Below are 14,687 nucleotides of genomic sequence, written 5' to 3' on the forward strand. Positions count from 1 at the left end.
TCATTTTGGGCCTATTGCGATCGCAGAATTGCTTCTTGTCTTTTCAAAATTGTCTTTTCATCATTCAATCAATCTATGGTCCGTCACCAAAGCCTCCTTCATCGCTCACTTCGGATCAGGAGCAGCACCGACAGCCTCAACCTTCCTTTGCAATTCCAAAATCTCCGCAATCGTGAGCGGGTTGTCGGACCTCTTGAATCCTTCTTCAATTGGGAGCCTTTCCTCCTCTGTTCAGTTGTTGTTCAGTGGTTAGCGCTGTACTTCACTGCACGGAACCGCACTGCATCATCCCGTCCCGCCCCGGTCCCCTGCCCATTCCGCATCACCACCACGACATCTCCTTCCAACCCACCATCTTCCTTCCAACCCACCCTTCTTTTCCCACGCCTTTTCCTCCTCCCCATCCCAACCATCACTTCCAACCTCAAAGAACGAATGAAAGAAGAACTCACCAAACATAACCCTCACCCACCTCGTCTCCGCCCCGCCCTCCGTTCCCCGTCCAAACACGCGCAAATACAAGGCCGTCTCAATAGCACTAAACCGCAAATCATCGCTACTCATCTTAAATCCGTGGGGGTTAATCTTGGGCCCTTCCGCAATCCTAAACCCGCGCATTTGCGCTGCTTTCTCAATACTAATCCGCTCGTCGGAGCCGATCACTTGAAGAGTGGTGGCCCAGATTTCGGGCGAGAAGGTGTGGTTGTCGCCCATGCTGATGTCCCCTCTTGATAACGATCCGTCGTGTTCGATGACTACACATTGTTAGCACGCCATGCCCGCCATGTCCGCCCCCAACTCAACTCGCAGTGCCGACCTGACCTGACCTGACCTGACCTGACCTGAACCGGTCTGGTCTGGTCCAGCCTATGTACCACAGCACCGGCACCGGCGTCATCAAAAAGTGAAAAAGGAAAAGAAAGAGACAAGAGCTTACTTACCTCCATGCTTGTTAAGATCGTCAAGGTGAAAAGTAATCCACCTCCCCGTGCTACTAGCCTGCAACGCCTTGAACCCAACAATCAGACTCGCATCCGGCGCCAAATTGATCCCCCTTTTTAGGCCTTGCATCAATGCCGCCAGGGAGATATCCTTGCCGTCGTGCGGGAGGTAGCCGTGGTTCGCTAGGGCGTTTAGCATTGGGCAGGGGCAGCGGCCTTTTTTTTTTTTTGGTTTCTGTTAGCGCTATCTTTACAAAATTATTTGCTGATGATATCGAGCGAAGCGAGGAAAGAGAAAAAAAATAAAAAATAATAAAAAATAAAGAACATACGGTCATCAGGCCCCGGCTTCTGCCAGGAGTGATCCTCTTCTTTATCTTCGCTTTTCCCGGTGAGTTTGGCGTAGGCTTCTATCCCCCCGGCCAGAATGGAGGTGAGGAAGGACATGACTTTTATGCCGAAGGCTGTGGAGGTTATGTTTGAGGAGGAGGAGGAGGACATGGTGGGCGGGTGACCTCTTGCTAGGTAGTCTAGGTGTGTGGACGGTTGGTGAGTTGGTGTTAATGGTAAGTCGATCGCGATTGTCAGTGAGAGGCTTGACGTTGAATGAGTGAAGTGAGTGTTGTTGGCCCGGCCGGTGATGATGATGAAAGGTCAAAAATGGAGTTGGAAGCTACCCCGGTTTTATGCTCCCGAGCTCCCTCCCGCTGTTGGGCTGAAACAACGTCACAGGTACTACCCTGAGGTTTTTACCCGCTCGCCATGCTGTGTTGGCGAGCTTGTGCAGGCGGGTGGAATGGAGCAAGCGCGTCCAATGAGGTTCGTGATACGATCCGATGGCTTGATCCCCAATCAAGGCAATTGGTGCTACCATGAAGTTGCATCATCTTTTGAGGTGGAGGGCAGGCAGGAGCTAAATCGATAACAGATGGATGGTACGAATGCTTGAAGTACTGCATTTTTGCTGAAATTCTTACGGGCTCGTCTCATACAATCTTTCTTTAGAGGTATCTTAGAGGTAGGTAAAAGACATGCACAAGAACACATCCACATCTTACAACTTTCCATCCCATCCCCTCTCTCTCCCGAGCTTTCAAAGTAAAGTCTTTGCTCAAGTAATTCGGTCTCCCAAATCTCCTTCTCAGCCTCATTGCCACAAACTCATCCCATTCATCCCCTCCATCCCCTGGTACGGATTCAAGTTATACATCATCCCCTCCTGGGCCTGCTGCATAGTACTCCCATCAACCATTTGATACTCCCCATACGAAGATTGCTGCGGCAGACCCAGATCGAACGTCCCATCCAAGTCAGCCGGCGAAAAGCTACCGACGTCGAAGTACTCATGTGTCGTCAACGACGGCGTCCCCACCATCGAGCTTGTACCTGAGCTCGTAGGCGGTACCAGTAGGGTGTTGGAGGGAGTAGGAGGTGGATGAGGCCATGAGCCATAAAGACTCGCGAAGCTCGCGACGGACTGTGAGGAGTCCAGGTCTGGGCTGGAGAGGGAGGCTGAGACGACACTTGGGGAGTAAGTCAACGGCAACGGCATCATCAGTTCCAGATCCAGATCCGACGACATCGTCGCCGACCGTGACGTCTGTTGATTTTGGGCCTGACTCTGGCCCTGACCCTCCCTCTGCATCCGCCTGAGAGCCTGCATAAACTCAGCAACAAGACTCTCAGCCGTCGCAACGCCCACTTCCATCAAGCCCCGCTCATCCAAGCTGTTATTCAACGTCACGTTCAATGTGACAGCCAGGATGATGCTAGTTTTGGCCGCGACTGGTCCAAGGTGGAACTTTGCCCTCCACATCCCCGAAAAGAACCCCAGTGTCTCCGTCAGGATCTGCTGGAAGACGTGCACCACCCTTCTTTTTTGCGGGTGGCAACGAGACGATCGGTCGAGCTCTCGTAGCCGGGAGACCGTCCAGCAAGCAGCTAGCACGGCGCGACAGGCGTCTGTCCACAGCAAATGGCACGCCATGCTGGTTATGCTTGCACTGCTTGGACTACTACTAGGAGACTGGCCGCAAAGAGATTGGAACTCGTGAAAGACGGACGCTGAACAGTCCCATATTTCCATGAGAGAGGTTCGTTGGGAAGGGTGGGCGTTGGTGGTATGACTGGAGGAGAGGGTGGAGGCGAGGTTGATGATGGAGAGGAAGCTATGCAAGCTGATAGAAAGCATAGACTGCTGAAGAGCTTGGATGGGGTCTGTTGTTGCAGTGGTAGATTGACACTGAGTGCCGGGTTGGAGTGATGCTGGGAGGGAAGCGACGATGTCCTCGTAGGCTGCCCTGAGGTCGTTCTGCATTTGTGATGGGTCTGAGGCTTTGGAGGAGGAGTATAAAGCTTGTTGCATGGGACCGATGACGTTGGCTAGTCGAGCGGTCGCGATGGAAAAGGCTAGATCAGCTCTGGTTTGTTCGTCCGGTTCACATCTCAGGATTGTGTTGGACGTAGTAGTGCTCGAGTCCGGTGCTCGAAGACCGGCGGTCGTGGGAAGCGGGCAGTCGCTCTCTTCAAGACGGAGGGTAAACTGCGTCCCGCTCCTAACACAATAATCCAGATTCAACCTGACAAAGATGGCCCACAGCCTCTTGCGGACCTCGGCATGATAAGGACTAACATCCGCAAACAGCGCCGGATCGCGATGCAGTCCCATGTTCAAAACGATCTGCATCGTGATCCCGTGCAGACCCATCAAATCGTACATCTTGTCCGTGTCTGAAGCGGAGATGGTCTTGAGGATGATGAGTAACAAGTGTACCTGCACGACGCCGATGCAGGGTTTTTGGAAGCGCGAGGAGGAGTGGAGGAAGATCTCGACTTGGCGGGCTAAGCTCCGGCCGTAGAGGCGGTCGGAGGAAGAAGATTGCATGGCGATGGCCATGGCTAGCAAGACCTTGGACACATGAACGGGGTGGGAGAGGGTTCCATTGTAGATCCTGTCCACGTCCGTGGTGAGGGCTTTGGGATCCAGGATGGTGTAGATCCTGCCGTACGTGGCTTGGTACTGCGCACACCAGTGGTCGCAGGTGGGCCGGTCGGGAAGGAGAAGTTTGAGGTCGGTGTCGCTGGTTAGAGTTGGGAGAGAAGGAGGGATAGAGTTGTGCACGCGGAGCATGGTCTTGAGCTCGTGGAAGGCTTTGCGGCAGGGGTTGAAGGGTTCGGAGTGGTCGAGCATGGCGCGGACGACGTCCATTTCGTTGCAAGGGGCCATCCAGTGGCTGAGGCCGATCATGCGGGTTTTGCAGGCCGAGGTTTGGAAACGAGGGCTTCGTGGACTGGGGAGTGGTGAGGGCTGCCGGGAGAAGGGGGAGAGTGCTCGGTCGATGCTGAGCATTGGCTCGGGTGTCTCACTGATGGAGGAGGAGTAGCTCTCGGGAGGAGTGTGTGTTTGGATGGGTGGGACGACCTCAATAGAGGGCGTCTGAGGAGGACTTGTGCTGGAAGACTTTGTTGTCTTTGGCTTGTTGGAGCGAGGACTGGAAGTAGGATGTTGATTTCGGTCCTTGTGGCTGCTATAGACACAGCTCGATGGATGACCGCGGTCTTTGCATGGCTTGCATGGTGTTTCTCGATCGCAACGAATTTTGCGAGTCCGGCATTGTTCACATGAGACTGCTTCTCTAACTCTGGGTCGTTTCCTTCCGCGTCCGACATCTTTCTCGAAGGTTGCCGCAGTGAGGTGACTGAACGTTAAAGCCATGGTGGTGGTTCGACGCTGCTTAGGCGAAGGGACTTTTGATGTCTTAAAGTTGAAATCTAGAGATCTTTGTGAGTGTGAAGATAGCATTTTCTGATCGTTTCTCTGAGCTCGGCAGAGTGAAGAACAGAGATGGAGATCTTTCCGGATAGAGGGGGGAGGGAGCCAAAGCTAGGGTTATATCATCATGAGAACCTCGACGGCCCGACTCGGAGAAGACGCGGTTGATACACCATCATCCCCAGATCTCCGCATACCGCTGTTTCAACGTGGAAGCTTCAAGGAAGGAAGCTCCATGCTGCGGTGACACTCTGTGCACTGCCATCGTCACTACAGAGAGGGCGTATCTTGGCCCGAGAGATGGCATTCAGAGTAGTTGCTCGCCGAATGACGTGACACTCGATTCGCTTCTGTGCTGCAACCATTCATCAAGTCACTGACTTGGAACCGCATGTTGAAAGCCACAATGTGCCGTCTCCGTGGTCGCTTGTGTTCATGACGGTTCCCCAAAGAAGACCACATTTGTACCAGCTATCATTCATTGCCCGTTGAGATGGCTTCTGGTGTTAACATGTTGTATAGGGCTGTGCAATGCATCATGCCTAGCTGCACGGCGGGACAAAAACGTCGTCTGGGATGGTCCATGATTCGCTTGAGACCATGTGGCTCGGGGCTGTGCCCCTCTTCCCGAAGCTCTCGTGAAGCTGTTGGCCCTTCAGCAGCTCATCGGTTCAGCTTGAAGATGCGATTCTGATTGGTCCCGGAGTACAGTCCTTATGTTACACCTGCCATCAATCCATAGGGGACCTGACAAGGCCTCCGCGGCATGTCGGATTGGCGGGCCCGGCAGTTTACGTTACATCATGTGTGTGTGTCGTCGAGTTGGGAGTCGCGAGCGTCTGATAGCTATCATGGCTTCCGTTCGTAAACCGCGATGATCCTGGGGAAAAGATAGTGCTTCGCGAGCCATCTCTCGAGCATCGAACCGTTATGAGACAGACTGGTAGCGAGACATTAAATAGTGCTCTTCGGCTGAGATGACCTGATTTCGGAAGATAGTCCAGAATCCAGACGTTAGCGAGTTGGAAGACGGGGGACGTCTCCAGTTTCTCGATAACGTTGCAATTGGGGTGAGGTGACGATGCCTTACCCGACACCGCACCGGCGGGTTGACCGCACGCGCCGCAGCCATGCATCCAAGCCCACAGTAAGCACTGAATCTGGACGGGATGAATTGATGACATGAGCTTCGAACAACGAACGACAGGCCATTCGGTTAACATCGCCAACTTGCGGTGAAAAACTCCAAGGTCGCAGTGCTTTGCTCATTCAGTCTCTAATCCGAAAGGTTGCATAGGTACGAGGACGACCAGCAGAGAAAAGCAACGCTGTCGGCTTAGGCTCACGATGGAGCTCTTGATCGTATCACAACAACAAAGGTCCACGGCGCAGCCCGCAAACATCAAGCACACAACCGAACTGGTGGATCGTGGCACCGTGGGGTTCTTCCTCAGCCTACCTTGCTGTGTCTCAGCACCGTGGTCCCTTTGATGATCCCTCCCTAGACGTTCTAGACCACGGTCAATATCTGACTACCCCAACCCCTGGTTCCGATGTGGGGGTAGGACATTGACTTTACCTGCAACGTGAGACCAAGCCAATATCTCGAGACCTTCATTTTCTTCAAGTATAATCCGTTTGATGTCTCTGGGACATTTGAGATGAGCATCTCCGTTGTCAAATTGCAACTCTGCCGTCGAGAAATTGTTGTTGCACTACCCCTAATGACTAACCGTCCCTTCCAGACCCGGGACGCCATGATGCGATTCCAGCCACTTGTAATATCGTGGAGTATCATGTCATGGAGACATCCGACCTTTCTCCTCACGAGTTTAACGTCACACAGCAGCTGCCCTCACGATCTCTGGGCGCTCATTGCACGGAATTCGAGGACTAGGGTCGGGGTAAGCTCCGGCGCAGTGGTCTTCTTCTGGCCAAAAGGATTTCTTCCCTGCGCCTTCGCTAGAGGTAGGTCCCTGATAGGGCTGAAGATGTGCCTCCCGAAGCCTCAAGGTCCGAATGACATGGGCGTCGCTGAAGCCGACGGAATACGGGAGGGCTCGGTTCGGAACTGACTACTCAATATCCAGCAATGACCGATAACGTGACGAGCCAAGTTATGTAATCGATATTGTCAGATATTTTGGGATGAGGCTCAAGATGGCCATCTGCTCAGGCGCGGCATAGGCATTTGATATGTAACCATGGTGATGACCCGGCCGGCGTCCCCATATATCGCAGGTGCCTCTCCCTCACAGCCGTCAGAAGCTCAGTCACTAGGAGTAGGATAGAGCATGATAGACGTCGCCAAACGCTATCGCTTGCAATTGCCAAGATGCTCCCGCGAAGACTGCTGTGTACGCCTGGCACAAGGCTTTGATGTCTTGCTCAACCGTTCCGATGTCCAAGACAATGGAGAACCCTTCAGCGCGTACCGCGTACGTGCGTTGGCGGTTGCGTTGGTGCTCTTGACTGTTCTCTGTTGGCAGCTGTCAAAGACACGCGTGACGGGAGCTGGTGCTTCACAAAGAGGAGCAACGAGACGGCGCGTCTGTCGAGTGAGCGAGACTGTCATTTAACTGAAATTCAAGAATAAAACGATGGGCCATGAACCGCTGATGATGAATGTTTTGGAGGAGACGCAGGTGAATGACTGGATGTCGTTTCTTCAAAGTTTGGACGACAGCGGGAGCAGTGGGGGGTCTGGGAGAGATCCTCCGCGCGCTAACAATGGGCAGGGGTCTATTTTTGACGGTGTTTCACGAATTCCCAATTGAGGATGAAATGAGCAGCTGCAACCAATCAAACCCCGTTAATGGCCACTCCACTTACCCGCTTGTCCACTTCAAGCGCTGAGGCCATGTGGGGCTTCGTTTTAGCAGTGCGCTTGTCTGGTCGAATCGCTGACAGAAACAAAGTCAGAGAAACAATGGACGAACGACATCCACTGACTCCGGATTCACCACGCGCTTCTTCAAACACCTCCACGCAGTTGTATGGACACCATGAACTTTCACTGGCATTCCTATGCTCTTTCACGCGGAAAGATCCCTACAAGGCGATCGTGTTCACTGCCGCCAGTACTTGGGGCGCGTGGATGATCCGCATCCCGTGTTTCCCTCCCCGGCTCCCCCCCTCCCCCTTGATACCCTGATGCCGTTGATGTGTTGTTCACACCATCGACCAATTCCAAATTGCATGACAGATGGTTCACGATTGAGAAGCTCTTCAGACAGTAGTATGGTGTTGGCGACCCACAATGGCGCATAACCTTCCCGTCAGATAACCCATGACCACGGGAAGAAAGGTATTGTATATCAGACGTCCGATTCCTTTCCCATTGTCTCATGCCAGTTCACAGAACAACTGCCAACGCATTGTTTGTTGGGTCTTCACTTTTCCCTTTTTACCTTTCTTTTGTGTTCGGGTTTTCCTATTTCTCTAGCGCTTCTGGTCATTATCCTCCTTCGTCCTTCAGCATTTTCAAAGGAGTTCCGGGTTCAACTTCTTTCGACTTTTCTTCAACAAAATAATCCAAGTGTTGCTGGTCAACATCACCGTCTTTCCTTACTCGTCTTTCGATCTCGATCTCACTCACTCCTCGATAACTGGCTTGTCGGACAATCTTCACGGCATCAAGGCCATATTCACATAATCTTCTACTACCAACCTATTCCTATTTCCAACCACATTACACGCCCGCAAAATGGGTCTCAAAACTGGGGCCAGAAATGTAGGAGAAGCGGGGGTGAACTTCTTTTATGGACGTGAGTATTCCCCATCCAAACCTCAACATCAACCAAAGTCCACTAACACACCTACCCATCTTCCCCAGCCTACTTCAAATTCTTCAAATGGGCCCCCCTCACCTTCATCATCCCCACCATCCTCTTCCTCACCCTCTCCCTCTCCGGCTGCCTCTCCTCGGCACCCACCATCCCCTCCCTCTACGTCGTCGCCCTGACCTCCTCCTCCAACGGCACTATCGCCTCCATGCAAGTCCGCCTCGGCTACTTCGGCATGTGCGGCGACGACGGCGACACGCGCACCTGTCTTTCGGCGGCGGGCCACTACGACCCGGACGAGCCCAAGGACATCGTCAAGCTCACCGAGCTTTTATTCCCTCAAGTCATGAACAACAGCAACGCCCGCGGCGCCATCCCGGAACTGCAGAACATGGTCTTGACAGGGCTGGATCTGCAGGATCAGATCTTTGGCAAAGTGCTGCTCACCGGCTCGGCGCTGTTCGCCATCGGCTTGGTCCTCATGTTTCCGTACAAGCTGGTCAAGAGGCAGCTGGCTAAGCTGGCGCCCGGTACCCCGCTCACCAAAAAGCAGCAGTTTGTAAGAAGGGGGTGTTACTCTGCTATCTGGATGGGGGTGATGATTGTTTTTGCGGCGTGTATCGGGACTACCGAGACCGCTGGTGCGCTGGGACATGCGACGCGCAATATCAAGGGCAGCGCGATCCTGATGAAGGAGGGCGTGACGCTACAGGTGCTGCAGTGGATGGCGTTTGGGTTCATGTTCCTCTTTGTGCTGACGATGCCCGTCATGTTGTTCGTCAGGAGGGAGAACCCCCTGGATCAGTTTATGAGTGCGGAGGGGATTAAGGAGAAGGCGTTTGGTTTTGCGAAGGATTACGCGATGGATAAAGTCAAGAAGCCCAAGAGGGCCAAGTTTTTTGGGAGGCAGAAGTCCCAGCAGGAGGATATGGTGTGAGCTGTGGGTGGAGGGGAAGGGGAGGGGTGGTGTGGGGATGGGTGACGGATGGGATGGACGGCAAAAGGGGGAAGACTAGGTACCTGCCTATGAACGACAAGAAGGGATGTGGTTTGCGGTGATCTGATTCATATATCAAGGCGTTTTGGTTTATTATCTGCAGGGTTTGAAGGGAAAGAAGAGCAAAGATATGCCATGGCAAAGGATGCTCGGGTCAGCATTTTGGGTCAAATCTACCATACATAGCACAGCACCCTCCTTAATGGTAAAATACTACACAAGACTGCCTTCACTGGTGGCAACTCATAAGATGATCTTCTTTTTTCCCAGTCCGGCAATTAGCAATTAGCGGAGGAATGAAGAACGATGTAAAGATCACTGCAACTACCACATGCAGTCCATCCAGTACCGTTTGTCTTTACAACTTCCACTTGGTGCTCCCATCCGAAATCCCAACTCATCCCAAACGGCGTTCAGCACCACAGGGCACCAACCGAGGCACCGAGTGAACGATCAGTCCGCCAATCTCATTGCAGCAAAACCACGAAACATGTAGCTTAGAAAATGTTCCGGAACTCAACATGCAGTTAATGCAAACCTTTTGGCATCAATCCGCAATAATTCTTGGACATCGGCGAGTGGCTCACCCCATGTCCCGTCGGACCACCATCAACAACCACCGACAACCACCGACAACCCTCGACAAACACCCTAACCATACTGAATTGGCCAGTATAAGCCCTTACTCCGCAGCAGCTAACAACAACTAACAAGGGCCGCTGGTCTAGTGGTATGATTCTCGCTTAGGGTTCAATCCTGAGCATTCTTGCGAGAGGTCCCGGGTTCAATCCCCGGGTGGCCCCGTTCATTTTTCGAGTTTTTTTTTTTTGTTCTTCCCAATCATTTTCGGTTGTTTTGATTCTCTGTTCTCCCGCGGGTCGTGCGAACAAACTTTTTTTTTTTTTTTTTCCTTCGCTCTTTGCGATTTCTTTTGCGTTTTCCTTGATTTCTAATGCTGCTGTCTCTTTTGTGTGCCATTTTGGTCGAATGCGAACGGGGACATGTCGGACCAGTATCATCCAAGGATTGAATGAACTTGGATTCATTTTGCGAACTGCCCCAAAACTCAACCTCCAAGTTTCATTCCTGCCTGCCTCTACTCACTTCTGTTATCCTTTCTCTGTTCACATTCACATGCTACCTTCCACGCAGATATCAATCAGGTGGCAGATGCCATTCAGGCGCAGTTGTCAGAGCCATCTTACTTAGATTACCAACCTGAGTAAGATGGCTTTTGGAAGCATGTTTACACCACCAAAGATGACGAAGTTAATCATGAGGTTTATGTTCATGATAAATGCATTGATAAGGCAAAAAACTTACCACCGCTGAGCACCCACCGGACACTTTTCCTTTTCGGCGGAGAGTTTTGTTAGCCCGTCGCCGCCGCGGCCGCCGCCGGGGGATCTACGATCGACGTCCGCTAACACCAACACCAACACCAACCCAATGACAAGGGGTGACAAGGGGTAAAAAAAATTGGTGACATCGCTTCTTCCAGGAGATACCTCGGCTTTTGAACGAAACACTGAAACAGGTACCGGTTTCGCCTCGAAATGTTACCAATCCCTTTCTTTTCAGTAGGGTGAAACTGTTCTTGTTGTTCTGGACTTCCAGTATCTTCCAGGCTTGTTCCATGTTACCTTACTCACTAAACTCAAGCGAGTCAAGCACGGCGGAAGCATGGCCGAAGAAAGGATTTTACCCGCTACGGAGTTGTTCGGTGGGGCTTCGGTAGTGGAAACTGGAAGCATTAATAAGCGTGGCACACGACTCCACGAGGACCGCGGTATCCGCTTGGTTCTTGATACCGAGATCTCGGACTTAAAAGTGTTGATACACCTGTTATAAACCGGGGGTGATCGTCTCTGGTCTTTGCTTTGACTTTACTTTTCTCATTTTGAGTCCTTCATCCATCACATCCCCAGTCGACATACCATCAAACCCCTTCACCGAACCTCGCCAAGTCACCAAACCTCACCTACCTACCGAACTCAGAACACCCAACCCAACGTCCCGGATCACCAAGATCCAAACAACACCACCAAGATGGCTTCCGTCACCGATTTGAAGCTGGCCCAGCCTCTAACCCTCCCCAACGGCCTCATCCTCCCCAACCGCCTCATCAAAGCCGCCATGGCCGAACAACTCGGCTTCGGCAACCACCTGCCCAACCCCGAGCTCTCCGCCGTCTACTCCGTCTGGGCGCGCGGCGACTGGGGCATGATCCTAACAGGCAACGTGCAAGTCGACCACGCGCACAAGGGTGACGCTCACGACATCTCCCCTGGTCACCCAGGTACGACGCCGGAGCAGACTCTGACGGCGTTTAAGGCTTGGGCTGATGCTGCTCTCCTCAAGGGACAGAGCAGGACGCCGGTGGTGGTGCAAATTAACCATCCCGGCCGCCAAAGTCCGATGGGCGCTGGCACGAGGGGACTTTGGGAGAAAGCGGTGGCGCCTAGTGCTGTGCCGTTGGTTTTGGGAGAGGGATTGGTACCCCGTTTGGCGTCCAAGTTGCTCTTTGGCACCCCCCGGGAGTTGACTGTCGCCGAGATCAAGGATATCGTGCAAAAGTTCGGTTACACTGCTAGAATCACGGCGGAGGCCGGGTTCCAGGGCGTGGAGATCCATGCGGCGCATGGATATCTTTTGGCGCAGTTTTTGAGCAAGAAGACGAATAAGCGCGGGGATGTGTATGGCGGGTCGGCCGAAAACAGGGCGAGGATCGTGGGGGAGATTATTGAGGAGTGTAGGAGGCAGGTGGCCGAGGCGGTGGGCGAGGAAGAGGCCAAGAGGTTTGTGGTGGGGATTAAGTTGAATAGTGCGGATTGGCAGACGGGACGTAATGGAAAGGAGGAGGAGACGGATACGACGGAGGAGGTGCTGAGGCAGATTGAGCTTTTTGAGCAGTGGGGGGTGGATTTTGTGGAGGTTAGTGGTGGGAGTTATGAGGATCCTCAGGTGAGTTTTGGCGTCTCTTTTCTCTGGTGGAAGAAAAGGGGTTGTTTATGTCCAGTCGAGGACGAAAGGGGCGCCGGAACAAATGCTGACAGACACAACAGATGGCCAACGGCCCCAAGGTCGAAAAGTCCGAACGCACCAAGGCCCGCGAGGCCTTCTTCCTCGAGTTCGCCAAGATCATCCGCACCAAGTTCCCCAAGCTCCCTCTCATGGTTACCGGCGGCTTCCGCACCCGTCAGGGCATGGAGGCCGCTTTGGCCACCGACGACTGCGACATGATCGGTATCGGACGCCCGGCCGTCATCAACCCTTCGCTTCCCGCCAACTTGATCCTCAACCCGGAGATCCCGGATGCGGATGCCAGGTTGTTCGACAAGAAGGTTGAGCCGCACTGGATCTTTGAGAAGTTGGGCATGAAGTCCGTTGTTGGTGCTGGTGCTGAGATTGTACGTCACGTTTTAACCCCTTTTGCTTCCTTTCCCGAGTATGTGATGCTAACTGGTTGTTTTCTAGGGCTGGTATGTGAGCGAGATCAAGAAGCTGGCCAAGTTTTAGGAGAGTGAGGAATGATAAAGTACACGATACCCACATTTTTGGAGTTACAATAGAGCTCGAATAGAGGAGTTAATGATGTTTGCATAGCTGAATGTGCTGGAGTTACCTCGTCTCTCGTACTGTGAAGGCCAGATTGACCAGTTCGCGTGCTGACATGGCTGGCGGTCCGAACTGGTGCTAGGTACGTATAGTGTCTGGAGTCTTTACGTGGGAGACTTGTTCATCAATTATAAAGAACAGTTATGAAAATCAAATCGCGTAGACGATAGGTGGGAAGTGTGGACGGTTATTTGATGCATCGAACCTTGTTTAGGAAGTTGAAGTTGGGAAAATGAGGATGACATAAGGCCAGACGCCAAAGGGCGGGACGTGCGGGACGTACCAGAGTACCGAGCACTTGCACCAACAGTTTCCGCGTCAAGAACCTGCAAACCGAGTTAGTGTGAGCTGCAGTTTCCCTGGCAGCGGTTCAAAGCGCTCATGTGGCGCTGTCAAAGGCTGCAGCCCTGATCAGCATGAGACGAACAGCAGAGCAATCAGCAATCACTTCAAGTGGAACGTATCGAAAGCAAATGAGAGTCAACTTAATTATTTCGGGCGCCTACCAGAGACATGCCCAACCCACGAGTGTGATCCTAGCCCATAACCATGATCTTACAACACCCATCGGTACCTACCGCCTCCCTCAAGCATGTCGGACCCAAAGTCAAACTTACGACCACTTTCCTCGCCCATCAATAAAACCTCATCCCCTCAAACTGCCTCCTCAGCACCTCCACATCCTCCACACTCCCAACCCGATCCTCCACCCTCAACCTCTCCATCTCACCAATCAACCTCCCCTCCTCAATCCTCTCCTCCCTCTCCATCCTCTCCAGCCGTTCCCTCTCCCTCCTCTCCTTCCCCCTCCACATCTCCCTCACCGCCCACCCCTCCACATCCTCCCCAGCCTCCATCCTCTCCCTCTCAAAACGTCTCGTACAAACAGGGCACATACTCTCTCCCTGACACACATAAACCGACACTTTGAGAGATTTGACGTCGCTGCGCCGGCCGTACGTGTTGTAGGGACAGTCGCCGCAGTCGACCGAGGTAGAATGTCGACCGCAGCAGTGAGAGGTCGCCGAGTCGAAATAGTACGACCAGGCGGGGATGCGCCCGCCGGACCCTCCGCTAAGGGTGGTGAGGCGGTAAGCAGGGCAGCGGGGGTCGCTGGCGAGGGCGGAGGGGCAGAAGTGAGAGATTATGCGGCCTTGGCACATTTTGGTGCTTGTTTTTGACTTGAGAAGAGAAGGAGGTATTGGGGTTGTTAGCTTGAGATTGGGAATTGGGGTGTTACCTTGGTTTTTGCTTCTTGCAGATGACTGTGGTGTCTCGAAATATCCAGTCGATGCTGATGAGCAAGAACATTTGGGATTTGATGAAGGGATCATAGAGTATTTATGCTTTGGGGAAAGTGACGCCGTGGAGGTTGTGAATAAGACTGTTCAGGATACTGAAATGGAACAACGACTGTTGTGTCCGGATCAGAGGAGAACACTCCCGGTGAAAGGTTATGTGTGAAGGGCATTGTTCGGCAAATCTGGATGATTCTGCCCGAAGAATGGGAGTAAACTCTTTGCAAGAGGCATTGATCATGGACATGTCCCAGACAAGGTCTGAACAACGGCGCG

At 52.8% G+C, this 14,687-nt stretch overlaps 5 protein-coding genes and 1 non-coding gene across 6 annotated transcripts; 3 read left to right on the forward strand and 3 right to left on the reverse strand.

The window, feature by feature from the left end:
* Positions 1 to 11: 11 nt before the first annotated feature.
* Positions 12 to 1,711, reverse strand: B0H65DRAFT_455055 (Peroxidase, family 2-domain-containing protein). Its single transcript, XM_062826219.1, has 4 exons — positions 1,274 to 1,711; positions 942 to 1,157; positions 453 to 755; positions 12 to 227 (listed from the first exon to the last, which is right to left on the reverse strand). Exons 1-4 carry the CDS (start codon positions 1,440 to 1,442, stop codon positions 106 to 108), a joined length of 810 nt encoding a protein of 269 aa, XP_062683818.1. The 5' UTR covers positions 1,443 to 1,711; the 3' UTR covers positions 12 to 105.
* Positions 1,712 to 2,088: 377 nt separating this feature from the next.
* On the reverse strand, positions 2,089 to 4,656 carry B0H65DRAFT_506128 (uncharacterized protein; the record flags this gene model as incomplete). The annotated part of the gene is made up of 1 exon (XM_062828044.1): positions 2,089 to 4,656. The coding sequence occupies one exon, from the start codon at positions 4,654 to 4,656 to the stop codon at positions 2,089 to 2,091; it is 2,568 nt and encodes an 855-aa protein (XP_062683819.1).
* A 3,572-nt stretch (positions 4,657 to 8,228) lies between these two features.
* Positions 8,229 to 9,458, forward strand: B0H65DRAFT_90656 (Ca2+ regulator and membrane fusion protein Fig1-domain-containing protein). Its single transcript, XM_062831550.1, has 2 exons — positions 8,229 to 8,480; positions 8,549 to 9,458. Exons 1-2 carry the CDS (start codon positions 8,420 to 8,422, stop codon positions 9,433 to 9,435), a joined length of 948 nt encoding a protein of 315 aa, XP_062683820.1. The 5' UTR covers positions 8,229 to 8,419; the 3' UTR covers positions 9,436 to 9,458.
* A 750-nt stretch (positions 9,459 to 10,208) lies between these two features.
* B0H65DRAFT_t75 lies at positions 10,209 to 10,298 on the forward strand. Its single transcript has one exon. It is a non-coding gene; the product is annotated as a tRNA-Pro (tRNA).
* Positions 10,299 to 11,339: 1,041 nt separating this feature from the next.
* Positions 11,340 to 13,128, forward strand: B0H65DRAFT_90676 (uncharacterized protein). Its single transcript, XM_062831551.1, has 3 exons — positions 11,340 to 12,459; positions 12,561 to 12,905; positions 12,973 to 13,128. Exons 1-3 carry the CDS (start codon positions 11,545 to 11,547, stop codon positions 13,012 to 13,014), a joined length of 1,302 nt encoding a protein of 433 aa, XP_062683821.1. The 5' UTR covers positions 11,340 to 11,544; the 3' UTR covers positions 13,015 to 13,128.
* Positions 13,129 to 13,748: 620 nt separating this feature from the next.
* Positions 13,749 to 14,276, reverse strand: B0H65DRAFT_418512 (uncharacterized protein; the record flags this gene model as incomplete). Its single annotated transcript, XM_062824149.1, has 1 exon — positions 13,749 to 14,276. One exon carries the CDS (start codon positions 14,274 to 14,276, stop codon positions 13,749 to 13,751), a length of 528 nt encoding a protein of 175 aa, XP_062683822.1.
* Positions 14,277 to 14,687: the final 411 nt, after the last annotated feature.

This window comes from Neurospora tetraspora (genome assembly GCF_033439725.1).
Source record: "Neurospora tetraspora strain CBS 560.94 chromosome Unknown B0H65scaffold_2, whole genome shotgun sequence".
NCBI classification, from domain to species: domain Eukaryota; kingdom Fungi; phylum Ascomycota; class Sordariomycetes; order Sordariales; family Sordariaceae; genus Neurospora; species Neurospora tetraspora.